The sequence below is a fragment of the Delphinus delphis genome, chromosome 7, assembly GCF_949987515.2.
Source record: "Delphinus delphis chromosome 7, mDelDel1.2, whole genome shotgun sequence".
NCBI classification, from domain to species: Eukaryota; Metazoa; Chordata; class Mammalia; order Artiodactyla; family Delphinidae; genus Delphinus; species Delphinus delphis.
Window position 1 is genome coordinate 54393989 of NC_082689.1, and position 26668 is coordinate 54420656.

Genomic DNA, 26668 nt, shown 5'->3' on the forward strand with positions numbered 1-26668 from the left:
AAATTCCTTTCACACGCTTTCTTCTCTCAAGTGTCTTCTATTCTTTCAAACCACGAGTCTCTTGCCTCTCCTCATGCAGAACGAATGGTTCCTCCCTCTTTCACACGAAGACTGAAAGATACAGTTGGGGTGCTGGGTACATCTTGCATCTTGGAGTGCAAAGTAGCTGGATCATTGCCTATCTCTGTTGCCTGGTTTCATGAGAAAACCAAGATTGTCAGTGGAGCAAAGTACCAAACTACGTTTTCAGATAATGTCTGCGCGTTGCAGCTGAATTCTCTGGACTCATCGGACATGGGCAATTACACATGCATGGCTGCTAATGTCGCTGGGTCTGATGAATGCCGTGCTGTGTTGGCTGTACAAGGTCAGTGTTAGATGCTCACACCCTTTCTTATGAGTTCCTTTTTGGGTACATATCCAGGTTGGCACACATTCAAAAGTGCTCTTCTTTTTGATTCAAAATTGCAACTAAATTCGATGCTTACAGGATCTTATCATTATCCTCCTTGTCTATGTAGAACCACCCTCTTTTGTGAAGGAACCTGAACCTTTGGAAGTACTACCAGGCAAAAACATCACCTTCACAAGTGTCATTAGAGGAACACCTCCGTTCAAGGTTGGCTGGTTCAGAGGTGCCAGAGAACTGGTGAAAGGAGACAGATGTAACATCTATTTTGAAGACACCGTGGCAGAACTGGAATTATTTAACGTCGACACATCTCAGAGTGGGGAATATACCTGTGTGGTTTCTAACAATGCTGGCCAAACATCGTGCACTACCCGTCTCTTTGTAAAAGGTTTGCTCCAGTGCATTTGTGCTTCCTACTTTTTAAGGGACATCTTTGTTTGTGTTTTCACTGTGTTTAACTGCTGTGCTTTGTCACTCCCCAGAACCAGCTGTATTTGTGAAGAAATTAAGTGATCACTCTGTAGAGCCAGGGAAGTCCATCATTCTGGAGAGCACCTACACTGGAACACTCCCCATTTCAGTTACCTGGAAAAAGGCTGGTGTGAACATTACACCATCTGAAAAATGCAACATAGTCACAACAGAGAAGACCTGCATCCTGGAAATTCTGAATAGCACAAAAGGAGATGCAGGACAGTATTCTTGCGAGATTGAAAACGAGGCAGGAAGGGATGTTTGTGAAGCTCTGGTATCTACATTAGGTGTGTTTCTTATTCTCAAATGATTGGCATTTGTCTAACATGAGGCATGGTTTGTGTGCTTTTCTTTAATTCCAGTTGCTGACTGTGAATCTTTCTTCTTTAGAACCACCTTATTTTGTTACGGAACTGAAGCCTCTGGAGGCATCAGTTGGAGATTCGGTTTCTTTACAATGCCAAGTTGCTGGGACACCAGAAGTTACAGTGTCTTGGTACAAAGGCGATACCAAGTTACGGTCAACTCCTGAATACAGGACCTATTTTACAAACAATGTGGCCACACTTGTTTTTAATAAAGTGAACATCAATGACAGTGGAGAGTACACATGTAAAGCAGAAAACAGTATAGGGACTGCTTCTTCTAAGGCTGTCTTCAGAATTCAAGGTGATGATATTATTTTAGAAATTAAGAAGTTTCTTTTTTCCTTGTCTTCACTCTTATCTTTATGGGGAAATTTTTATTTCATCTACTAATGCCTCAAGTATTACTTGTCTTCCAACAGAGTCCCAGCGCCCACCTTCCTTTGCAAGGCAATTGAAGGATATCGAACAAACTGTTGGGTTACCAGTTACCCTCACTTGTCGACTGAATGGCTCCGCACCCATCCAAGTGTGCTGGTATAGAGATGGGGTACTTTTACGAGATGATGAAAATCTACAGACATCATTTGTAGATAATGTGGCAACTTTAAAAATTTTGCAAACAGACTTGAGTCACTCTGGCCAATACTCCTGCTCAGCTTCTAATTCACTTGGAACAGCATCTTCCAGTGCTAGACTGACAGCAAGAGGTTTGTTCCTATGTTACTCTCTCTCTTTGCAAACCATGACTTCTTAGTCATTGTCAAAGTAGAAACGGCCAATAAAAAAGAGAAAAAAACCCATGTTGCCTTTTCTTCTCATCTTTCAGAACCTAAGAAATCTCCCTTCTTTGACATCAAGCCTGTATCTATAGATATTATTGCTGGGGAAAGTGCTGACTTTGAGTGTCATGTTACTGGTGCTCAACCAATGCGAATTACTTGGTCAAAAGATAACAAGGAAATCCGTCCTGGAGGAAACTACACAATTACATGTGTGGGAAACACTCCCCATTTGAGAATTCTTAAAGTAGGCAAAGGAGACTCTGGTCAATATACTTGCCAAGCAACCAACGATGTTGGCAAAGACATGTGCTCAGCTCAACTCAGTGTAAAAGGTATCTTCACATGGCATTTACCAATATTGTTCTTTCCCATGTTGTGTAATTTTCTTTGAAAAGTTTCTTTAGTTTGTAAATGTTCGGGATAAAGTAACTGGATCATGTTGGGATTTGTATGTTAGTGGTGGAGGCAACATTCATCGAAGTTCTGTTTTCTCTTTATTTTGTTCTTTAAGTTAGTGTATCTCTAAGAGTAGTCTTATCAGAGGGTTGTTTAATTGAAATTTGTTAAATGTTGTTTCAACTCTCTCTTTTTTCACTCTTTCCTATTATGTGGCATTCTGACTTACCATTTTGATCAAATACCTCTATAATACATTAACTTACATGTTTTAGTTTCCGTATCCAAACTACAAAGATTAACTTGCCAATTAAATTCTCTATTAAAAATATTAAAAGTTTATTTAATAGAAAAGATAAATATATTTTACCACAGAACTCTCAGAAAGTGCATATATTCTTACTAATAAACCAGATTAAAAATGTATTTATGGACTCTTCAGCTACAAATGTAAGCTGTTTTTTTCTTTGACTTACTAGAACCTCCAAAGTTTGTTAAGAAATTAGAAGCTTCAAAAGTTGCAAAGCAGGGAGAATCCATCAAACTGGAATGTAAAATAAGCGGTTCCCCGGAAATCAAAGTTTTGTGGTTCCGAAATGACGGTGAACTTCATGAAAGTTGGAAATACAACATGTCATTCATGGATTCTGTGGCATCGCTCACCATCAATGAAGCCAGCACAGAGGATAGTGGGGACTATATCTGTGAAGCCCATAATGGTGTTGGGGACGCCAGCTGCAGCACAGCCCTGACGATTAAAGGTTAGACATGCTAAGCTGCTTTCTTTCTTCCTTCTCCTCTGATCTGGATTCTTTCTCAGCAATGTTCTGAGCTCCAAAATAAAAAGGCTAGTTAAGGGGATTTGCTTGCAATTCTTAAACTAGTTTTTATGACTAGTCATTTCTTATGTTAGTATACTGTCATATGGTCACACCGGGCACTCAACGATTTAGACTCTAAAATATTTTTTCCCTTTCATTAGGCAAATGCTCTCATTGCTTATCTTCTTTTCTTCTGGTAGCACCTCCTGTTTTCACCCAGAAGCCTTCTCCAGTAGGAGCCCTTAAAGGTTCTGATGTTATCTTCCAATGTGAAATTTCGGGAACCCCCCCATTTGAAGTGGTGTGGGTTAAAGATCGCAAGCAAGTTCGGAGCAGCAAGAAATTTAAAATCACTTCGAAAAATTTTGATACAAGTCTCCACATCCTTAATCTGGAAGCTGCCGATGTAGGAGAATATCACTGCAAAGCTGCTAATGAGGTGGGAAGTGACACGTGTGTTTGCACTGTCAAGTTCAAAGGTTTGTATCCATGGGCACAAAAATATTTATCTCTTGCTTTCATCTTTTCTTGCTTGACCAATAATGTACGTGGCTGTGATTCTCATCCTCTTTCTCTAACCACAAATTTCTTTCATTAGAACCCCCACGGTTTGTGAAGAAGCTAAGTGACACCTCAACCCTCGCTGGGGATGCCGTTGAGTTACGGGCCGTAGTGGAAGGCTTCCAGCCCATTGCTGTCGTCTGGCTGAAAGATAAAGGTGACATTATCAGAGAGAGTGAAAACACTAGGATTTCATTCATTGATAACGTTGCAACACTCCAACTTGGAAGCCCAGAAGCATCTAACTCTGGAAAATATGTGTGCCAGATCAGAAACGATGCCGGAATGAGAGAGTGTTCAGCAGTCTTGACTGTCCTAGGTTAGTAACAAAATACAGCCTGAGAAAAAAATCAGGTTGATTGACCCATGATCATTGCCTGCACATATTACTCTTAGCCAATAATATACTGATTACACTCTTAGTTTGAAAGAAGACTTTGTGTTCAATGCAATATACTTCTTTCAGAACCAGCCAGAATCATAGAGAAACCAGAACCCATGACTGTCACTACCGGAAATCCTTTTGCATTAGAGTGTGCAGTGGCTGGGACACCAGAACTTTCAGCCAAGTGGTTCAAAGATGGGAGAGAATTATCTGCAGACAGCAAACATCACATCACATTCATCAACAAAGTGGCTTCACTTAAAATCCCTTGTGCAGAAATGAGTGACAAGGGGTTATACAGCTTTGAAGTGAAAAACAGTGTTGGTAAAAGTAACTGCACTGTGTCTGTCCATGTTTCGGGTGAGTAGTATGAGGTTTTTGTGAATATACCCTTTTTCCTGGGGTGGAAAATAAGGCTTCTCTTTCAACGGAAAACTACCCTTCTCCACGTAGATCGAGTCGTGCCTCCTTCCTTCATCCGCAAGTTGAAGGACACCAACGCCATCCTGGGGGCCTCGGCGGTTTTGGAGTGCAGAGTCTCCGGCTCCGCGCCCATTTCCGTGGGCTGGTTTCAGGATGGAAATGAGATCGTTAGTGGGCCTAAATGCCAGTCCAGCTTTTCGGAAAACGTCTGTACTTTGAATCTGAGCTTCTTGGAGCCCTCTGATACAGGCACATACACGTGCGTGGCCACCAACGTGGCTGGGTCAGACGAATGCTCGGCCGTCCTGACTGTCCAAGGTCAGTGCACAGGCACCAGGCTGCTGCTTGACTTAGTGACTGCCTCACAGGGGATTTCTTTATTTTGTCTTCGTGTGTAGTCTTTTTTTTGTTTGTTTGTTTGTTTTTTAACATCTTTATTGGGGTATAATTGCTTTACAATGGTGTGTTAGTTTTTGCTTTATAACAAAGTGAATCAGTTATACATTTACATATGTTCCCATATCTCTTCCCTCTTGCATCTCCCTCCCTCCCACCCTCCTTATCCCACCCCTCCAGGCGGTCACAAAGCACCGAGCTGATATCCCTGTGCTATGCGGGTGCTTCCCACTAGCTATGTACCTTACGTTTGGTAGTGTATATATGTCCATGCCTCTCTCTCGCTTTGTCACAGTTCACCCTTCCCCCTCCCCATATCCTCAAGTCCGTTCTCCAGTAGGTCTGTGTCTTTATTCCTGTCTTACCGCTAGGTTCTTCATGACATTTTTTTTCCTTAAATTCCATATATATGTGTTAGCATAAGGTATTTGTCTTTCTCTTTCTGCCTTACTTCACTCTGTATGGCAGACTCTAGGTCTATCCACCTCATTACTTCGTGTGTAGTCTTTTTTATTATTATTAATTAATTTATTATTTTTGACTGTGTTGGGTCTTCATTTCTGTGCGAGGGCTTTCTCTAGTTGTGGCAAGCGGGGGCCACTCTTCATCATGGTGTGCGGGCCTCTCACTATCCTGGCCTCTCTTGTTGTGGAGCACAGGCTCCAGATGCACAAGCTCAGTAGTTGTGGCTCACGGGCCTAGTTGCTCCACGGCATGTGGGATCTTCCCAGACCAGGGCTCAAACCCGTGTGGCCTGCATTGGCAGGCAGATTCTCAACCACTGCGCCACCCGGGAAGCCCTCGTGTGTAGTCTTAATTCCCTTTTCTTCAAGGAGCAAAAGCACTGCTCAATTGGATTTCTTTTTTCTCTTGATCTCCCCCACTCCTGGGGTATCTAGAACCACCATCTTTTGAACAAGCCCCTGATTCTTTGGAAGTTCTCCCTGGAATGAGCCTCACATTCACCAGTGTCATTAGAGGCACCCCACCTTTCAAGGTCAAATGGTTTAAAGGCAGCAGGGAACTCGTGTCAGGGGAGTCATGCAGCATCTCTCTGGAAGATTTTGTCACAGAACTGGAATTGTTTGAGGTGGAGCCATTGCAAAGCGGGGAATATTCTTGCCTCGTGGCTAACGACGCTGGCAGTGCTTCCTGTACCACGCATCTTTTTGTGAAAGGTTTGCTCTTTTCTCCAAAACATGTATCTTTAGCATTCTTTTCTGATTCTTTATTTGAAGATGCCACTTCTGCCCTGCTGTTTTCTCCTTATAGAACCAGCCACCTTTGTGAAAAGATTGGCTGATTTCAGCGTCGAGACAGGAAACCCCATCGTTCTCGAGGCCACGTTTACTGGCACACCTCCCATCTCGGTGAGCTGGATGAAGAATGAGTTCCCCCTTACACAATCTCGGAATTGCAGCATTACCATGACGGAAAAATCTACGATCCTAGAAATTCTTGATAGCACAATAGAGGATTATGCACAATACAGTTGCCTCATAGAAAATGAGGCCGGTCAAGATATTTGTGAAGCGCTGGTATCTGTCTTAGGTATGTTGACAGTTACCTCTTCTTATTGCTCTCTTTTCTTTCTTTTAATACATCCTCTTTTAGCTAGTATGATTGATTGATTACCATCCTTTCTACCTCAGAACCACCTTATTTTATTGAGCCTCTGGAACACATGGAAGCAGCCATCGGAGAACCTGTAACTTTACAGTGTAAAGTGGATGGAACCCCAGAAATTAGAATTTCTTGGTATAAAGAACACACAAAGCTACGATCGGCTCCTGCGTATAAAATGCAATTCAGAAATAATGTTGCCTCCTTAGTAATCAACAAAGTGGATCCCAGTGACGTGGGAGAATACACGTGCAAGGCTGAAAACAGCGTGGGGGCAGTGGCTTCCTCAGCTGTGCTCGTTATCAAAGGTGATGATCGTTCTCCTAACAAGTCTTGCTGTGTGTTGACAGATCCACTTTCTTAAAAACGTCACAATGTTAATGGGTTGAAGTATGCTGCGGGTGTTTTCTCTCTTGTAAATAAGGATTGTCTGTGACTCCCTTCCAGAGCGCAAACTTCCACCTTCCTTTGCAAGAAAACTGAAGGATGTTCAGGAGACCCTTGGCTTCCCAGTTGCATTTGAATGTCGCATCAATGGCTCAGAACCTCTTCAAGTGTCTTGGTACAAAGATGGGGTGCTTTTGAAAGACGATGCTAATTTGCAAACATCTTTTGTTCATAATGTAGCAACTCTTCAGATTTTGCAAACTGACCAGAGCCATGTTGGTCAGTACAATTGCTCTGCTTCTAATCCTCTTGGGACAGCTTCATCCAGTGCGAAGCTCATCCTCTTAGGTGGGTAGCTCATCACATTACCCTCTTCATCATAAAGCAGTTTCACTGCTCCGGGCCACCAAAGATCTGGTGCCACTTAGTTTCTGCTCCACGTCTGGGAGCATGAAAACTGAAGTCACCATGTTGGTCTTCATTCTTTTCAGACCATGAAGTGCCTCCTTTCTTTGATCTAAAGCCTGTGTCAGTAGATCTTGCTCTTGGAGAAAGTGGTTCTTTTAAATGTCACATAACTGGAACTGCACCAATCAAGATCACTTGGGCCAAAGATAACCGAGAGATTCGCCCTGGAGGCAACTACAAGATGACTTTGGTTGAAAATACTGCCACTCTGACGGTTCTCAAAGTAGGCAAAGTCGATGCTGGGCAGTACACCTGCTATGCAAGCAACGTCGCTGGAAAAGACTCTTGTTCTGCTCATCTGGGTGTACAAGGTACTTGTTCAAGTGAAATAGTAAGGTCTCATTTCAACATCTGAAAATATAGGAGAAAGCGTGTGCTTGAAAGATACGTTTAGGACTATGGTCTAGGAATTGGAAGTGATTGAATAGATCCAGGGTCTTCTAAGTGGGAGCAAGTTTTTTATAATGTTTATTTAAAAAAATATAAAACTGGTCAAACATGGACTGAAGGTCCATTTTCAAAGGCTGAAATTGCAAGAAAACCCAAGTTTGAAAGAAATTATCTTAGGACAATAAAAGGAAGTTGTCTCGAATGACTTACTTTCCACATTAGTTTATAAATTAATGGATTTTGTTCCTCGAGGGGCTAGCAGAGCCCCAAACTATCAAGCCCTTCAAGAAGAGTCAGATTGTGTCAACTTCTTTTCCTCTACTAGCTCCACTTAAATAACAATGGAAGCCAGGGGACTGGGGAGTACATCAATATCTGACATCATGGAAGGCAACCATGTCTCTCTGTAGCATGTTCAAGGCTGCTGTGGTCAGAAATCAAACATTTAACTCAATGAGCTGCTGGTCTAACCCGTGAGAGCATTTTTAAGGGTTTTAATGGTGATAGTTTATAAATAACTTCAAATTAAAACAGAGTTAGATTTAGCAGCCCACGTGCTCTGTGATATATCGCTAATTATTTTTATCTCCCTAAACTTGAATTTTTTGATTGAGTTAATGAAGAAAGCGATCGCTCTCCCCACTTCAAAGGGATATTATGAAGGTTGAAGAAATATCTATTTAAGGCCTATAAGAGAAAATAGCACTTTAAAACATTAAGATATCTAACCCAATTTTGCTACTCTGACTCTTCATGGTACATAACTGATATCTTTGCAGCCACAGGAAATAGACCGTCCTGCACTGGTTCACGTACAAGAAAGTAATCAAACTCTCTCAAATCCCTGTAAACCGTAGTGTGATTTCACCAACAGATACACACTCTGACTGTGATCTTGCACAAAGTGATTCTTTTGCTGGTAGGAGGATTGCACAAAAGGGATAAATGTCTCTTCCTCTTTCCTTTTGCAATAATATTTGATGTGGGTGCTTACAAAAATAAATATATTTTATAGGAATTTTCTATTTAAGTTTCACCTAACTATTCTTCCTTGAACCGCAGCAAATAAATTTGTCTTCCAGAGCTAAAGACCTCTCTGTTTGATTTTTCACTTCATCCTGAATTATACGTGTCTTCCCTTCTCTTCCCTTGTGTTTTCTGTTTTGCTTCCATAGAACCCCCCAGGTTCATTAAGAAGCTAGAACCTTCAAGAATCATGAAACAAGGTGAATCTACAAGATATGAATGTAAAGTAGGAGGGTCTCCAGAAATCAAAGTTTTATGGTATAAGGACGAGACTGAAATTCAAGAGAGCAGTAAATTCAGAATGTCATTCCATGACTCGGTGGCGGTATTGGAAACGCACGCTCTCAGTGTAGAAGACAGCGGAGACTACACATGCGAGGCCCGCAACGCAGCGGGCAGAGCAAGCAGCAGCACCACCTTAAAAGTTAAAGGTCAGCTCCTACCCTTCTTTCATGTTTTTCACGTTAACTTCCTCCTAGTTGTCCTCTCAATTCCCTGTTTGACTCTCCGTCGAGGTTCTAAAAATTTTAAAGGACACAATAGAAAATCGAGTGTAGTGTTCTCTCTCTATGGTGGAATGGAAAACTGATTCTTACTTGTAACTACATAGTTACAGAACACATCCTAATGTTCCTTTTTTCCTAATTTTAGAACCACCCGTTTTCCGCAAAAAGCCTCGTCCCGTTGAGACACTGGAAGGAGCTGATGTTCACCTTGAATGTGAGCTTCAGGGCACCCCCCCGTTTCAAGTTTCTTGGCATAAAGACAAGAGAGAACTTAGGAGTGGCAAGAAGTACAAGATAATGTCTGAGAACTTCCTGACGAGTATTCACATCCTGAGCGTCAGTGCTGCAGACGTTGGGGAATATCAGTGTAAAGCCACGAACGACGTGGGGGGAGACACCTGTGTTGGTTCCATCACTCTGAAAGGTTAGAGTGACTCCATCCTCTTCTGCTTACAGTTTTCCTTCTAACTTTAATACCCTGTTGGCCCCTCAGCTCTTGCCCCATCCTTTACCACTAGCTGTCTTGTACTTTTCCCCTCTCTCCTTTCTAAATCCTTTTATAGTTAGTGCGCATCCCATTTCTAAATCCTACTAATTACCCTTTTAGACAATTTTCCCAGGAGGTTTTGATTGGATTTAGAAAGCTAGAGAGGCCAAGATGTTCGACTCTTTCTGCTTAGTACAAACTCTCATGCACCTCTGCTCCCATTCACCAAAAATGCCTCTTCTTTAAGAAATAGAAACAACACATGATCACCAGTTTGATTCCTAACATTCATAGCTTTGAGGGAAATACCCATCGCCCCACACATTTTAAATCCCTGATTTTGCCTCTTTTTCATCAGCACCACCAAGATTTGTGAAGAAGCCCAGTGACATTTCTGCCATCGTTGGTGAAGAAGTTCGGCTTCAGGCTGCTATTGAAGGCACTGAGCCCATTTCCGTGGTGTGGTTCAAAGACAAGGGGGAGATGGTCAGAGAAAGTGACAATATATGGATCTCTTATTCAGAAAACATTGCAACCCTACAGTTTTCAAGAGTGGAAACAGCCAATGCCGGGAAATACACCTGTCAGATCAAAAACGATGCCGGAATGCAAGAGTGCTTCGCCACGGTGTCCATCCTCGGTTAGTGCAGATAGAATGTCATCATGAATAGAAGGCACGCACTTACCAGTACTCGTGTCTTCTTTAGTTTTTCAATGTGATTTTAACATTTGAAAACAATTTACATCTCGTTCCAGAGCCTGCAGCAATTGTCGAAAAGCCAGAGTCCATAAAAGTGACCACGGGAGACACCTGTACCTTGGAGTGCATGGTCACTGGCACACCCGAACTCACTACTAAGTGGTTTAAGGATGCAAAAGAGCTGACAAGTGATAGCAAATACAAAATCAGCTTCTTCAACAAAATATCTGGCCTTAAGATTATTAACGTGGCCCCCAGTGACAGTGGGGTGTACAGTTTTGAGGTGCAAAACCCTGTGGGCAAAGACAGCTGCACAGCCTCAGTTCATGTTTCAGGTTGGTTGGTTGGGCTTTTGTTTCACTGTTATTATAGTATAGTTCCTGGTTTACATACGTGTGTATAAGAAACTCCACATTCTACAGCATGACATGAGTCTGACATCCTCTGAATCAGCAAAATCAGAGGTAATAGACCTATAGAGTTAGAAGAAAACCAAGTCCAAAAGTTCTATCCCTTTCTTTTGGAGGAATTTCCACAATTCAGGGTGGTAGGAATAACACTTAATCTCTGGATAAGGAATAAGGATATGTAGTCTTCTACTGTCACTTATGCTGGAGTAATTCTCCACATAATGATTCACAGCAAAGAGAGACCAAAATTCCTAATAAGTCAACTAGCACGTCTTGTCCACTGATTCTCAAGGCTTTCCATGGTGTGACCCCACTGGGAACTCTGTGATGTCCTCACAGAAGAGCCAAATGGATCTAGGCATATTCCATCAAAAAGACAATAATTCTCTCTTCAAATCATTTTATAACTGATGTCCTTGTTTGTTTGATTTTTATCACATTCAGACCGAATTGTGCCTCCTTCATTCACAAGAAAATTGAAAGAGACAAATGGTCTGTCTGGTTCCTCAGTGGTAATGGAGTGTAAAGTCTATGGGTCACCTCCAATCTCCGTCTCCTGGTTCCATGAAGGAAACGAGATCAGCAGTGGAAGGAAGTACCAGACCACCCTGACGGATAACACTTGTGCCTTAACTGTGAACATGCTGGAAGACTCGGACACCGGCGACTACACATGTATAGCTACTAATGTGGCTGGTTCTGATGAGTGTAGTGCTCCTTTGACTGTGAGAGGTCAGCTAAAAATAACAGCGAAATAGAATTGCGTTTCATTATTTATTCAACATTTTTGTCATCAGAATTCAAAAGTAGTAAACTTTTTCCGGTATGTGCTTTTTTGTTTAGAACCACCATCTTTTGTTCAGAAACCTGATCCCATGGATGTTTTAACTGGAGCAAATGTAACTTTCACAAGCCTTGTAAAAGGAACACCCCCGTTCAGTGTCAGCTGGTTCAAGGGTAGCAGTGAACTAGTACCAGGGGACAGATGTAATGTGTCTTTGGAGGATTCAGTTGCTGAACTGGAGCTGTTTGATGTAGATACATCACAAAGTGGAGAATATACCTGCATCGTTAGTAATGAAGCTGGCAAAGCTTCTTGTACAACACATCTGTATGTAAAAGGTTTGTTTGACTGCCATTCTGCATTTTTACAATTAATATACATGAAGTAATAGGTGTGCCTGTATCTGTGTGTGTATGTGCTTTATTTCATGTTTTCAATTTGCCTGCTACAGCCCCAGCCAAATTTGTGAAGAAGCTCAATGATTACAGCCTAGAGAAAGGAAAACCCCTGATCCTAGAGGGCACGTATACTGGAACTCTTCCCATTTCAGTTACATGGAAGAAAAATGGCACAAATATAACTCCTTCTCAGAGGTGTCATATAACCACAACTGAAAAATCTGCAATCCTGGAAATTCCAAGCAGCACAGTGGAGGATGCAGGACAGTACAACTGCTACATTGAAAACGCTTCCGGGAAAGACTCCTGTTCAGCACAAATCCTGATACTAGGTGTGTTATGATCGCACGTTCGTGTCTTTATATACAAATAACCATCCTGGCATGTCTCCTTCATGACTGGTTATCTCTCTTGGCTGCAGAACCACCATATTTTGTCAAGCAGTTGGAGCCTGTGAAGGTGACCATTGGAGATTCTGCCTCTTTGCAATGCCAACTTGCTGGGACCCCTGAAATTGGGGTGTCCTGGTATAAAGGAGATACGAAATTGAGACCCACGACTACCTACAAAATGCATTTTAGGAACAATGTTGCTACACTGGTTTTCAACCAGGTTGATAGTAATGACAGTGGAGAATATATCTGCAGGGCTGAAAACAGTGTGGGAGAAGTTTCTTCATCAACTTTCCTGACTGTTCAAGGTGATTGCAATATTTTTTAAGTTAATGAATGTGTTTCTTTTGAACAAGATTTAAAATATCTGGCGAGGGTCTTCTTTTTAGGAAAAATCTTCCCAAATGCAAAACTTTCTTCTTAAGTAGTTCTGCCTACAAATTAGCAGTTTCTCTTTTTTGATCACCTTTACAGAGAGAGATAAAATGACTAATCTTCAGTTGGAAGGATCATGTCATCATTTGTCTCTATAATTAAATCTTTCAGAAAAATGAGTAACCATATTTTTTTAAATTCCACCCATGGGTGTCTCATGCAGATTGCTAGAAAGCAGTCTTAAAAAGTAAGAAAATCTGCTACATGCCAGAGATGTACCTTAAGCCAATCAGTTTCTCTGCTGGCTTACATATTTTTACACCTACCATGCGTCAGCGTGGCATCAAAGTAAAACTTTTGCTCCAAAAATTTACCTGCTTTTCTTTGAGTCCAAGTTAATTCAGGATATGTGAAGACCTCCTGATATTTTTATAGGAATCCCATTATTTATATAACAATAATTGTGAGAAGACTATTCAGTAAATTCAAAATGTCCAGAAGTATTCATTACTTTAATTCTATTCCTACAGAGGAAAAACTTCCACCGTCATTTTCTCGACAGTTGAGAGATGTTCAAGAAACGGTCGGGCTGCCAGTTGTTTTTGAGTGTGCTGTCAGTGGATCAGAACCTATCTCGGTGTCTTGGTTTAAAGATGGCAAGCCGTTGAAAGACGGCCCCAATGTACAAACATCATTTTTAGATAATGTAGCCACTCTCAATATTTTTCAAACAGATCGGAGTTTTGCAGGCCAGTATTCTTGCACAGCTACAAATCCTATAGGTTCTGCTTCTTCCAGTGCCAGACTCATTCTCACAGGTGTGTGGATTCTTAAATTTCTATTTCTGTAATTAAATTTTTTATAACCAAATTTGAAATTAGAGGAGGATGATTTGTGTGAACTGGGATGGTCAGGTATGGAGCCTGAAACCATGTCTTTCTGCTCTCCTCTCAGAGGGGAAGAACCCGCCCTTCTTTGACATCCCTCTTGCCCCTGTGGGTGCTGTGGTGGGAGACAGTGCGGACTTTGAGTGCCATGTGACTGGGACACAACCAATAAAGGTCACCTGGGCCAAAGACAACAGACAGATCCAAAGTGGTGGAAACTATCAGATTAGTTATCTGGAAAACAGTGCCCACCTGACAATCCTGAAAGTAGACAAAGGAGACTCTGGACAGTATACGTGCTATGCTGTCAATGAAGTGGGAGAGGACTCCTGCATGGCTCAGCTCAATATAAAAGGTATCTTTGTATATCACATCCTAAGGGTGCGGTTTTATTAGGACAGATGAAATTTAGCACGTTTTTAAACCACTGACATAAAAATGTTTCAGAAGAAATAAGTTTCTCTAGAGAAAAGGTGATCTTTTAAAATCTGTATTTCTCTAAGTTTTTATATATCCTACATAACCCTAAGACCACTCCTTCCCCCCCTTTTTTCTTTTTTTTTTTTTTACAAATATCTGGTTCTGTAAATGACCATAAGTTATTCTTATCATCCATCCCATAAATCAGAGAACAGTTTAAAATAAGCTTGTGAAAATAAAAGAAAAAAAAACACAGTATTGTAAATCAACTATATGCCAATGTAAAATTAAAAAATTGTTTTAATTTAAAAATAAAATAAGCTTGTGGAAAGAGGCCAAAATGTTTAGGAACATTACACTGATATGGTGTATTCAGTTGGTCAGCATTGACTTTGAACTTAAAATATGACTTTTCTTTCTTGAAAAGCCTCCTATTAGTAACCTACTTCTGGATTCCACTTCATATATCCTTGAACTTTCTTACAGAGCGGCTAATTCCACCAAGTTTCACTAAAAAACTCTCGGAGACAGTAGAAGAAACAGAAAGGAACTCTTTCAAACTCGAGGGCCGTGTTGCTGGTTCCCAGCCTATTTCTGTCGCTTGGTACAAAAATAACGTAGAGATCCATCCAACGTCTAACTGTGAAATCACATTCAAGAACAACACACTTCTGCTGCAAGTCAAGAAGGCAAGCATGGACGACGCTGGTTTGTACACGTGCAAAGTGTGGAATGATGCAGGCTCTGCTCTGTGTACATCTTCAGTCGTCATCAAAGGTAAGTCACCTTCAGAGCCCCTGGCATGATGTGTTTTTCTTTACTGCCTTATTAGACAGCCATGTGTGTTTCTTCTGACATCTCGACCAAGTAAGTTATAACAGATGTGAATATATATTATTTAATTGGCTTGCCACAATTCCACATATGTTTACTAAAAAATATACATTAGTTGTAATTTAATTATGTGGCCCAGGAAAGTAGGTGTCATATAATAAATGGACTGTACCTTAGCTTGTAAATCACATCTCGAAATTCTCTCAGGTAGTTAGAAGTCTAAGTCTACTTTGAAATTCATACATAAGTGACATATAAATTTTTATGAGGCACATTTGTTTTGAAATTTTTAAAAATTTTCATCATTGAATATTGCATTACCTTTGCTTATTATGAGTTCTATCACATTCTGAAACATTCTCTTTTCTAAAGATATTTCTAAAGGATTATTGCCTGACATATATTGCCCAAAGCTTTTAGCCTATAAATGAATATTAACCTCATACAAAAGTGTAAAATTTGCTCAGAAAGAAAAAAAAATGGGTGGAAAGATGTTGCATATCATTATGAATACACAGTCATAGCTTGAGGCAAAGAAATAGACTGTATTGTTTAAGGAGATCTTCTCAATCTGATCCTCTAACCATAATGGCTTCATCCGTATAACTTTTTTTTCTTTTTTTTTTCCTTAACATCTTTATTGGAGTATAATTGCTTTACAATGGTGTGTTAGTTTCTGCTGTATAACAAAGTGAATCAGCTATACACATATATATATATATCCTCATATCTCCTCCCTCTTGTGTCTCCCTCCCACCCTCCCTATCCCACCCCTCTAGGTGGTCACAAAGCACTGAGCTGACCTCCCTGTGCTATGTAGCTGCTTCCCACTAGCTATCTATTTTACATTTGGTAGTGTATATATGTCCATGCCTCTCTCTCACTTCGTCCCAGCTTACCCTTCTCCCTCCCCGTGTCCTCAAGCCCATTCTCTATGTCTGCGTCTTTATTCCCGTCCTGCCCCTAGGTTTGTCAGAACTTTTTTTTTTTTTTTAGATTCCATATATATGTGTTAGCATATGGTATTTGTTTTTCTCTTTCTGACTTACTTCACTCTGTATGACAGTCTCTAGGTCCATCCACCTCACTACAAATAACTCAATTTCGTTTCTTTTGATGGCTGAGTAATATTCCATTGTATATATGTGCCACATCTTCTTTATCCATTCATCTGTTGATGGACACTTAGGTTGCTTCCATGTCCTGGCTATAGTAAATAGTGCTGCAATGAACATTTTGGTACATGACTCTTTTTGAATTATGGTTTTCTCAGGGTATATGCCCAGGAGTGGGATTGCTGGGTCGTATGATAGTTCTATTTTTAGCTTTTTAAGGAACCTCCATACTGTTCTCCATAGTGGCTGTATCAATTTACATTCCTACCAACAGTACAAGAGGGTTCCCTTTTCTCCACACCCTCTCCAGCATTTATTGTTTGTAGATTTTTTGATGATGGCCATTCTGACTGGTGTGAGGTGATACCTCACTGTAGTTTTGATTTGCATTTCTCTAATGATTAGTGATGTTGAGCATCCTTTCATGTGTTTGTTGGCAAGCTGTATATCTTCTTTGGAGAAATATCTATTTAGGTCTTCTGCCCATTTTTGGATTGGGTTCTTTGTTTTTTTTGATATTGAGCTGCATGAGCTGCTTGTAAATTTTGGAGATTAATCCTTTGTCAGTTGGTTCATTTACAAATATTTTCTCCCATTCTGAGGGTTGTCTTTTCATCTTGTTTATGTTTTCCTTTACTGTGCAAAAGCTTTTAAGTTTCATTAGGTCCCATTTGTTTCATCCATATAATTATGAGGCAGTTCATCAAAATCACTTTCAGTCTAACTTCCTTGAACAACTGGGAGTTAATTACCAACTCTGATGATCTAGCTGGCCATGTCAGGGTGCACAGACAGTAGGTTAATATCATCAATAGATTAAGATTACTAATAAGCTAATATCATTGAGTTAACTTTTTATAATTCTAATTTCATCACTCACTTAATAGTACTTAAATGCGTTTGAATTTTAAAACATTTAGTTAAATGAAGAATGAATGCTTAACGATTCATGATGGTTTTACATTGAGTAGATAAATACTTTCTATAGAATTCTGAGGCTCTTTATCCATAGAGTTTAAAAATGAATAGATATCAGAAGTTTTCAACTTTGCAATCATGAATATTGCTTATTTTCCTTATATGTAGGTCTCAGAACCATTCAATAAAATCATTACATAACACCAAGCTATACATGGCCTTCCCATCATGTTACTGATATCTTCTTCACGGGTTTTCATTTGAGCACTGAGCCTCAACGCCTCATTCCTTTGGGCAAAGGTTGGATTTTAAATGCTACTGTAGCTGCATATAATAGCTACAGATGATCATAAGAGAAAATCACATATTAACATGTGGGCTCACGGTTACTCAAATGTTGGCTTTCTTTCCCAGAGGGTAGCAAACATTGTATATCATGAGCAGAGTTCTCCAACAGGCCCTTCGTTTTTAGGGTTCAGTGAAAATACAGCTGCATGCAGGTTTGAGAGAATCAACGGTGTGCTATATGACATCGAAATTTATAGGAACGGCCAGTGCAGTGTTTGCAGTGCCTAATGTTTGCAAAACACAGATGCTTGGGTAATTCATGGGCAGCATGGCATCTGTTCTTTGCTTGTTTTTAAACCTTTTTCTATTTATAAAATCCAACACATGTAACTATTGCTTTCAGAGACAAAGGCACATGATTCAGTTCTATTATAGCAACCAGTGCTACCTGTTAGAGGCAAAACTTGTTTCTTTTCTGGAGTTTAATATTTTTTTGTTTTTATGTTCCTCATGAAAATCCCTTTCTAATTCTAGCACCTAAGAAGCCACCTGTGTTTGATCAGCACCCTACTCCAGTAACAGTTAGTGAAGGAGAATTCGTGCAGCTTAGCTGCCACGTCCAGGGATCAGAACCGATCAGGATCCAGTGGTTGAAGGCTGGCAGGGAAATAAAGCCCTCAGACAGATGCAGCTTCAGCTTTGCTAATGGGACTGCTGTGCTGGAACTCAAGGATGTGTCTAAAGCAGATGCGGGAGATTATGTGTGTAAAGCTTCAAACGTGGCTGGAAGTGACACTTGCAAATCAAAAGTGACCATTAAAGGTACAGACACCTCAAAACTATTATTTGGATTAAGTCAACTGCTTGTGTTTATTTGCTTATTTGCTTATTACAGTTTAAGTAAGAATGGAATTAGATTTTTAGAATTATCAGTTACTGCTCATTTGCAATTTATAGTCTCCTTATTATAATTGAAATATTAGGTGATTTAGTGGCAATAATTTCCACACAAATTTTCTGAAAGTACCCCAAGTTCACCATCACACTTCTTGACCTTTTTTTCACCATATCCAAAAGGATGTAACTAAGTGGAGTTCCAAAAATGATCCTGTAATAATGTGACATAAGGTAGCCTGATACCATATCCCTAAAGGAAATCTATATAATAAAACCAAGTTGAGAAATATAAAACTTGATGCGATTAATGTGATTGCAGTTCAATCTGCATGTAATAGCTACAACTAGTTATAAATATCTATGAAACTGCTTTGTCTTCTATAGTCCACTCTTATATAGAGTGTGTACTATTTGTAACATTGCCATATTCTTAAAGCCTGTTTTTCAAAGGAAATTATTTATTACAATTTGAAGGTGATTGTGATTTTTTTAAAAAACATATAAACGTGTTGTTTTAGACAAACCAGCTGCCGTCCCAGCAGCTAAGAAAGCAGCAGTAGATGGAAAACTCTTCTTCATATCAGAACCTCAGAGTATGAGAGTTGTAGAAAGTAAGTACTTCATGAAAATTACATCTTCATCTGTCTTGTACATTTTACTGCTGATTTCATTTCAGAAAAACTGGCTTTGGAAAATTAAATTTTTATTGATTTGTTTTCTTTGTTCCTTAGAAACCACTGCAACATTCATTGCGAAAGTTGGAGGTGATCCAGTTCCAAATGTTAAGTGGACAAAAGGGAAGTGGAGACAACTGAGCCAAGGAGGTCGAATTTTTATCCACCAGAAAGATGGTGAAGCAAAGCTGGAGATCAGAGGCACCACAAAAACCGATTCTGGATTATACCGATGTGTCGCATTTAACAAGCATGGTGAAATTGAAAGTAATGTTAATCTACAGGTGGATGAAAGGAAGCAACAAGAGAAAATTGAAGGAGATCTTAGAGCCATGCTGAAAAAGTAAGTTCAATAAAGTACCATGCACGGTAATGTTCCATTCATGGACCATCCCCTCCAAGATTCAGATTGTGAAAGAACATTAGCATATAGACATTTTAACAGAAACAGATAAGCAAATACACAGTATTTGAGTGGAAGTTAGTGGTGCATTAACATCAATTTCTGAATAATCTTGAGAAACTTTTGAGAATGAGGTGAATTTTTATTAAAATTTTGAACAAAGGAAATGGCCTGTAGAGAAACCTGTGTGTCTAGGCATGAAATTTTTGTTTCTATGTGTAATTTCTCTTGCTCTGAATGGCTTTCTAGATCAACCATTTTAAACATTTTCCATAATTGCCAATAATTTCAAAACCAATTATGTTTGAACATCACTGTTAATCAATTAATCAACATTTAATTTCTACATATTTTCCTCATGATATATGTATTCTTTATTGATGCTTTCCATGGCTATTATTATTTTTCCTTATAATTCTTTCATTAGCCTCTTTTGTTGTAAAGCTTACAAAAATATTTTTGTTATCCTTTCTTAAACTCTTTGATCAAAATTCCATACTTTGTGACTATAGTCTGATCTTAATCCACTCCACCTCCAAACCCACAATTTTGTTTGTTTGTTTCACAGTTAACATGGTAAAATTAGTAGTTCTTAAATAAAGGACACAAAACTATTCCTTTGTGGAAAAAATTTTATTACATTTATAATCTTTGAATGATGATAGACAATTCAAAATAAGTAGAAGACAGGTGATTCACGTTTATTTCTTATTTCACTTAGGACTCCAGCCTTAAAGAAAGGAGCTGGGGAAGAAGAGGAAATTGATATCCTGGAACTTCTCAAAAATATTGATCCAAAAGAATATGAAAAATATGCCCGCATGTATGGAATCACTGACTTCCGGGGTCTTCTTCAAGCATTTGAAATGCTAAAGCAAAGTCAAGTAGAAGAGACACATAGATTGGTATGATCTTTTACATATAGTATCATCTTTAAAAATTCACACTTGAAACGTCTAACATACGCCTTTTGAGTTTCCAGAACCCTACAGTTGTATAAGATGGTTAATATAACCTAAGCAGCATCAAAAATGGAGGTTAAATATAATCATTCGTCCTCTAATTCAAATTTTATTCCATATGTAATACTTATGCTTTTTTTCCTCCCTAGGAAATTGAGGAAATAGAGAAGTCAGAGAAGGAAGAAAAGGAATTTGAGGAACTTGTATCATTTATTCAGCAAAGACTGTCACAGACAGAGGTAAAATGAATTATGCTGATCACAAAATGAAGAAATTATTATTGGGAATTACAAGGGAAGGAGTGACTAATGCATTTTAATTCTTTATTCTCCTAGCCTGTCACTTTGATCAAGGACATTGAAAATCAGACAGTTTTGAAAGATAATGATGCTGTGTTTGAAATTAACATTAAGATTAATTATCCGGAAATCAAGCTTTCATGGTACAAAGGGACTGAAAAACTGGAACCCAGTGATAAATTTGAAATAAGCATTGATGGTGATCAACATACCCTCAGAGTCAAAAACTGTCAACTTAAAGATCAGGGCAATTATAGACTGGTGTGTGGTCCACACATCGCTAGTGCTAAACTAACTGTAATTGGTAAGGAAAAAGAGTTTTATTATTTTTAAAAAAACTTGTGAGATGAATTTACTACTGAGTACATCACATGTGATATCGTACAAAATGTATATTGTATCATACCCACAGAGCCTGCCTGGGAACGGCATCTTCAGGATGTTACTTTGAAAGAAGGCCAGACTTGTACCATGACGTGCCAGTTTTCTGTGCCAAATGTAAAATCCGAATGGTTCAGAAATGGCAGAATCCTTAAACCCCAAGGTAGATATAAAACAGAAGTGGAGCACAAAGTCCATAAGCTGATCATTGCAGATGTTCGAGCAGAGGACCAGGGTCAGTACACCTGCAAATACGAAGACCTTGAAACTTCAGCAGAGCTCAGAATTGAAGGTGGGTGAAAGACTGTGGCTGGAGTTATCACAGCATCGGTCAGTGGCAAATGTTGTGCAGGACCCCTGCAACCCTGCCATCACATGTGTCTTAAAGCGCTTGTGTGGTCTCATTTCCCAACACACATACTCATAGCATTCACTCACGTCTCAAAATCCATTTGAAATCAAAACGGAAGTATTCACGTAAGTGCCGATTCTGCTGCATAGTTCTTTTTGACCTGAAGTAGATTTCAGTCTAAACCATGACTTGACTTTCTAACACTTATTTCTGTTAAATTTCATAATTATGCTAAATTCAGTAATTTTTTACAATTCTGTTAAATGCCATAATTCTCACATCTATGATTTTGAATTCTAGAAATAGATCTTAGAAAGGACCAGATTTCATGCCTAGGTATCTTGAGGATCTTGGCTAGGAGCTGACATTTTGTTTACAGGAATCAACTTGACTCTATCTGTATGAAACTTTATAGATAAAATTAACAACATATGTGATGTGTGATTAGCAGCTATTTTTCAAAAATTATTGTTTCATAGGAAGATCATATTCCAACCTCCGAATCTCTGAAATGAAGTGGAATGCTAGGACTTAGGAGCAACAATATTTATTTCCTAAAGACCTATACCTTTAGACTGCATTCAGCAACATTTGGCTCTAATCATGGGCTCTACTTCCAGGCGTTGCCATTTATAGCTGTTGAAATAACTATGTGACTTATTTACATAAGCATTTCAACATCTCTGACTTGCTTTATAGTGGATATCAAGGCCTGGTTGTATTTTAAAGTTAAGAAATGTTAAATCTCTTTTCATTTAAAGGATCCAGTGGAAACCACTTATCATTTGTTAAATAATTGCCTCCTTTTATACGATCCTTCAAAGAAAAGCTCACCAGAGTACATATGACATCTAAGCTATTCATGATACTGCAGTACGTTGAATCCCAGCCTCCCAGATAAAATTTTGCAGAGGGACCTCCACGCCAGCCTATTCTCTTGCTACATACCCTGCCATTCCCAGTGGGTGGACTTCATGCCTGCCCACGGGTGCTTGCAAAGCAGGTTTCAGAACTCTTCAAAATGAATCCTTTGAAATTTAGAAGTGCAGATTTCCTACTGAGTTTGAAATTATTTTTACAGGGAAAGTTATACAAGCCAAAAAATAAACAATTCTAGATCCTGAATAGCAGAATTATTTTACAGAGGAAAGAAAGAATTTCAAAGGGGAATGAGAAGTATACAGTAAAAATTTAAGTTTATGTTCCCTTTATTTTGAAGCCCCCATTTCACTAACATTTTTAAAGTTTAAATGTTACTTTTGGGTTATAAGCACGCTTGACTATTGCCTTCATGTAAATATTGTAAGGACTTTCAGGGATTTCTTTAAACTTTCCCACATTGATCCTGTAGGAATACACTTAAGTATTGGGATAATTTTTTGTTACTGATGCGAAGAAGTGCACTTTCTTCTTGTTTTATCTTTTCAGCCTTTTTCTGCTATTTTCCAATCGGATAAAAAGATAAGAGACTTTAAACATCTGTGGGGAAAGCACAGTGAAAGAAATTCCTTCCCAAACAATCTAAATTTGAACTCTTTTTGTACTTAAACAGCTGAACCAATTCAGTTTACGAAGCGCATACAGAACATTGTGGTGAGTGAGCATCAGTCTGCCACCTTCGAGTGCGAGGTGTCCTTCGATGACGCCATTGTAACGTGGTACAAAGGACCAACAGAACTGACCGAGAGCCAGAAATACAACTTCAGGAATGACGGTCGCTGCCATTATATGACCATCCACAACGTGACCCCAGATGACGAAGGTAACTTAATTGACAGTGTCCCTGTGACTATATAATTTCAACTTTGCCTGTTTTATTTATTTCTACTCTAGTTTACGCTTATACTCTGTAGTTCTATCTAGATTACTTTTTATAGGAAAGAGAAATATAAATAAATACTATATTTAAATAAAGAAGCATTATTTACAAACATATCAGAAAGCAAACATTTCACGATTTTTTCCTTAGGTGTCTATTCAGTAATTGCTCGACTGGAGCCCAGAGGTGAAGCAAGAAGTACAGCAGAGCTGTACTTAACAACCAAAGGTCAGAAAACACCACATTCAAATCACAGTGCAATCTTGGAAACAAAGTAGCCTGCCAAGACAATTCTAAATTTTAAAAAATATCATTTTTTTTTCTTTTGCAGAAATCAAACTTGAGATGAAGCCTCCTGGTAAGTTAAAAAAAAAAATCAATCCTTACAATACATTCAGTGTAATTTTGTAAATGATAGAAGCCAAACTAACATGTCTAAAAATATTATTTCTTTTTTTCAGTAAAATATTATTCAGTAAAATTATTTTCAGTAAAATAATACCAATGTTAGGCTTTGTGAGTTTGGGAAATTAGAGATAATGAGGTCACATTCAGCTGATATCTAGGATCAAGTTTGGCCGTAGAATAAATTTTCACAGGGAATAAATTTGCATGTGTGTCTGCCTACAAAAGAATCTTAATATCTTTGTTTCTATATGTTAAATTCTGCTGTTGGAAATGCCTGACAATCAAACACATCTTAGTTGTCTAATAAATATCTGTGTTTTCAGTCTCTCGGTGCTTATCATTGTTAAATGTCCCTTTTCAGATATTCCTGACTCCAGAGTTCCAATTCCAACCATGCCTATCAGAGCAGTACCTCCAGAAGGTAAGATCCAGCACCATGACCCCTGGGCTTGAAGCTGCAGTAGCCTACCACTAGGAAGTTACCAATGCCAAACCATAGCATACAGCAAGAACAAATTCTTTCTCATCATATTCTTCACTGTGTAATTAAAAATCAAAGCAAAAGAGTAGTTACAATTTTAAATAGATGCTAATTTTGTTTGTTCTGATTGTTGAATTTCTGCTATAACACCTTTGAAATACTGAAAGAAATGCATGAGACTTTTCATCATATTTCACACAAAATAAACCAAACTATGTTACTTATGATGACATTTATTTTCTTCAGAAATTCCTCATACAGTGGTTCCTCCCATCCCCCTGTTGCTACCATCACCTGAAGAAAAGAAACCACCAGCAAAACGTATTGAAGGTATTATATGTTATCTACCTAAATGTCAAAATATAGAACTATTACAGACCTGGAAAATGTTGTTTAATGCAACATGTTGGCCCTCTAGTGGTCAGCAGTTTGAATTGCCTTTCAAAATGTAAATTATATGCTGTTAAGTATTAACTAAATATGTAAGACATGTGCCTTAAAGTCTGAAAATCATCAGAAAAAAAAACAAATATGATGCTTAATATTAAAATATTTTATTTTAAAGGAATCACTTAAGCATTAATGGCAAACTGATTTCACATTTCATATTTTCCTAACTACTACATAAAACAATAAAATAATACAGTCAAATTCTAGTGAAGCTTATAGAAATAAAAAATACTAGTGTATAGTCAGATTTAAAATTATAGATTGTGTTTTTTCCCAGGTACACTGTTAACTACGCTAAAATTCACTATTTTGTTATAAAAATATGATTTAGAATATCTTTGATTTTTTTTTTTAAGCTAAGGAAAGAGCTCTCCAATAAACTCATGAGTGAGCCAGGAAATTGTCCTTCTCAGATATTTCAGTAGATAAACTGTACCATTTGTGCCCCCAAACTCTCAACTAATCAGTCAACAGACTGCCTGGGACTTTCTAGAGTTCTGGGGAGTTCAGAATTGCTGTCAGAATTCTCCCAGCATCATCAGGAAAAAATTCTGCATGTCAAAGTCACATTTTTCGAAAGCCAAGCCACCATTACTGTAGTAGTTTCCATGGTTTGACATGCTAGTTCCCTAATATCTACTACAATTGGTGTCAAAAGCTTGAGCTAGTTTTCAGCCAGCCTCAGGGGAAATTCAGTTAAAAAAAAAACAAAAAGCACTTCCAGTTTTATGACTACTACAATCTCAATAACAAAGAAAAGCATTTTTATAATTTATATGAACATAATTAACTATATTTCACCTACTTATGATAGCAAAAATGAATAAGAATCAAAAATCATAAAATAGATTTCCACTTATATTTGTTGTCAGAAATAATAATTTATCTTAATGAATGATTTATGATTTGAGTGTTAGTGTCAACATGACTTAAGTTTGAGTGCCCACTGGGAAACTTGAGAAATTAAATCATATTTTAAAAATTCAAAAGTGTTATTTATTCATGAATACTAGGAGCCATAATCAAGTTACGATCAGGGGCCAGGATCAAGGTATAATGTCAGAAATGACAAAACTTCCGCAATATAGCATAGGTGGGACTTTAATTTTACTAATTCACTTGTTAATTCTTTTTCCTGAAAACTATAAAGTGTTCTTACCTAAGTGAAATGAAGATGAAAAGCTGTACCTCTGCTATTTATGATATCACTTGGGTCTACTCTAGATGTTTGAAAACTTGAAGCAGGCATAAAATCAGTGAAGATGTAAGATCACCCTTCATATTCTATCTCCCTCCAAAAAAATGGTTCTGCTTTGTAGTCCAAGATCTTTCTGAAACAGATATCTTGCAATAATGTGCAGAATCTCTTGTTACCATCAAAACATATTTAAAAAAATATTTCAGGACTTACCTTGTGGTGCAGTGGTTAAGAATCTGCCTGCCAATGCAGGGGACACGGGTTCAATCCCTGGTCCTGGAAGATCCCACATACTGCGGAGCAATTATGCCCGTGTGCTACAACTACTGAGCCCGCGGGCCTAGAGCCCGTGCTCCTCAATAAGAGAAGCCACCGCAAGGAGAAGCCCAAGCACCACAACTAGAGAAAGCCTTTGCACAGCAATGAAGACCCAATGCAGCCAAAAATAAATAAATTAAATTAATTTAAAAAATTTTTCAATAAACCTCCCAGTTTCATGAAAATATTTTAGTAAAATTTACATCTGACATCTCATTTTTTAGTGACCAAAAAAGCTGTGAAGAAAGATGCTAAAAAAGTTGTCGCAAAGCCCAAAGAAGAGGCACCACAACCTAAAGGTATTATAATTAATCAAAATTCAGTCTTACTGCTTTTCTCTTGGTTAAAAAATTTAAATCCCAAATAGTGGAGGATAGAGGAAGGTTAAGAGTGTGAATTCACAAAATGGTACCTCTTCCTTTACTCACACTCACCCTCTTCTTTGATTCAGTCCTCACTTTCTCTCTCAACTTTCTTTCTTTTCCCCTTTTTTTCCTCCTCTATCTTCCTGTGCCTATGTCTACCCATGGCACCCAATGGCAACACCAGAGAGTTCTCATTATCTCTGGATAGTGATTTAAAGAAGGTACTGCCCTCTGG

General features: G+C 38.7%; 1 protein-coding gene across 1 annotated transcript in view; it reads left to right on the plus strand.

Annotated features, from left to right (window-relative positions):
• TTN (titin) overlaps positions 1–26668 on the plus strand; it is a 281802-nt gene that overhangs the window by 89004 nt on the left and 166130 nt on the right. Inside the window, 40 exon segments of the mRNA XM_060016520.1 lie at positions 80–367; positions 522–800; positions 895–1173; positions 1277–1555; positions 1674–1961; positions 2081–2368; positions 2912–3193; positions 3454–3732; positions 3852–4133; positions 4281–4559; positions 4653–4940; positions 5918–6196; positions 6291–6569; positions 6671–6949; positions 7089–7376; positions 7520–7807; positions 9062–9343; positions 9564–9842; positions 10264–10545; positions 10662–10940; positions 11460–11747; positions 11859–12137; positions 12251–12529; positions 12619–12897; positions 13495–13782; positions 13919–14206; positions 14758–15048; positions 17961–18248; positions 18842–18934; positions 19055–19340; positions 20122–20305; positions 20512–20601; positions 20698–20965; positions 21074–21334; positions 22947–23156; positions 23364–23441; positions 23545–23571; positions 23983–24042; positions 24349–24432; positions 26293–26367. Of these exon segments, the coding sequence (XP_059872503.1) occupies positions 80–367; positions 522–800; positions 895–1173; positions 1277–1555; positions 1674–1961; positions 2081–2368; positions 2912–3193; positions 3454–3732; positions 3852–4133; positions 4281–4559; positions 4653–4940; positions 5918–6196; positions 6291–6569; positions 6671–6949; positions 7089–7376; positions 7520–7807; positions 9062–9343; positions 9564–9842; positions 10264–10545; positions 10662–10940; positions 11460–11747; positions 11859–12137; positions 12251–12529; positions 12619–12897; positions 13495–13782; positions 13919–14206; positions 14758–15048; positions 17961–18248; positions 18842–18934; positions 19055–19340; positions 20122–20305; positions 20512–20601; positions 20698–20965; positions 21074–21334; positions 22947–23156; positions 23364–23441; positions 23545–23571; positions 23983–24042; positions 24349–24432; positions 26293–26367 (9642 nt within the window).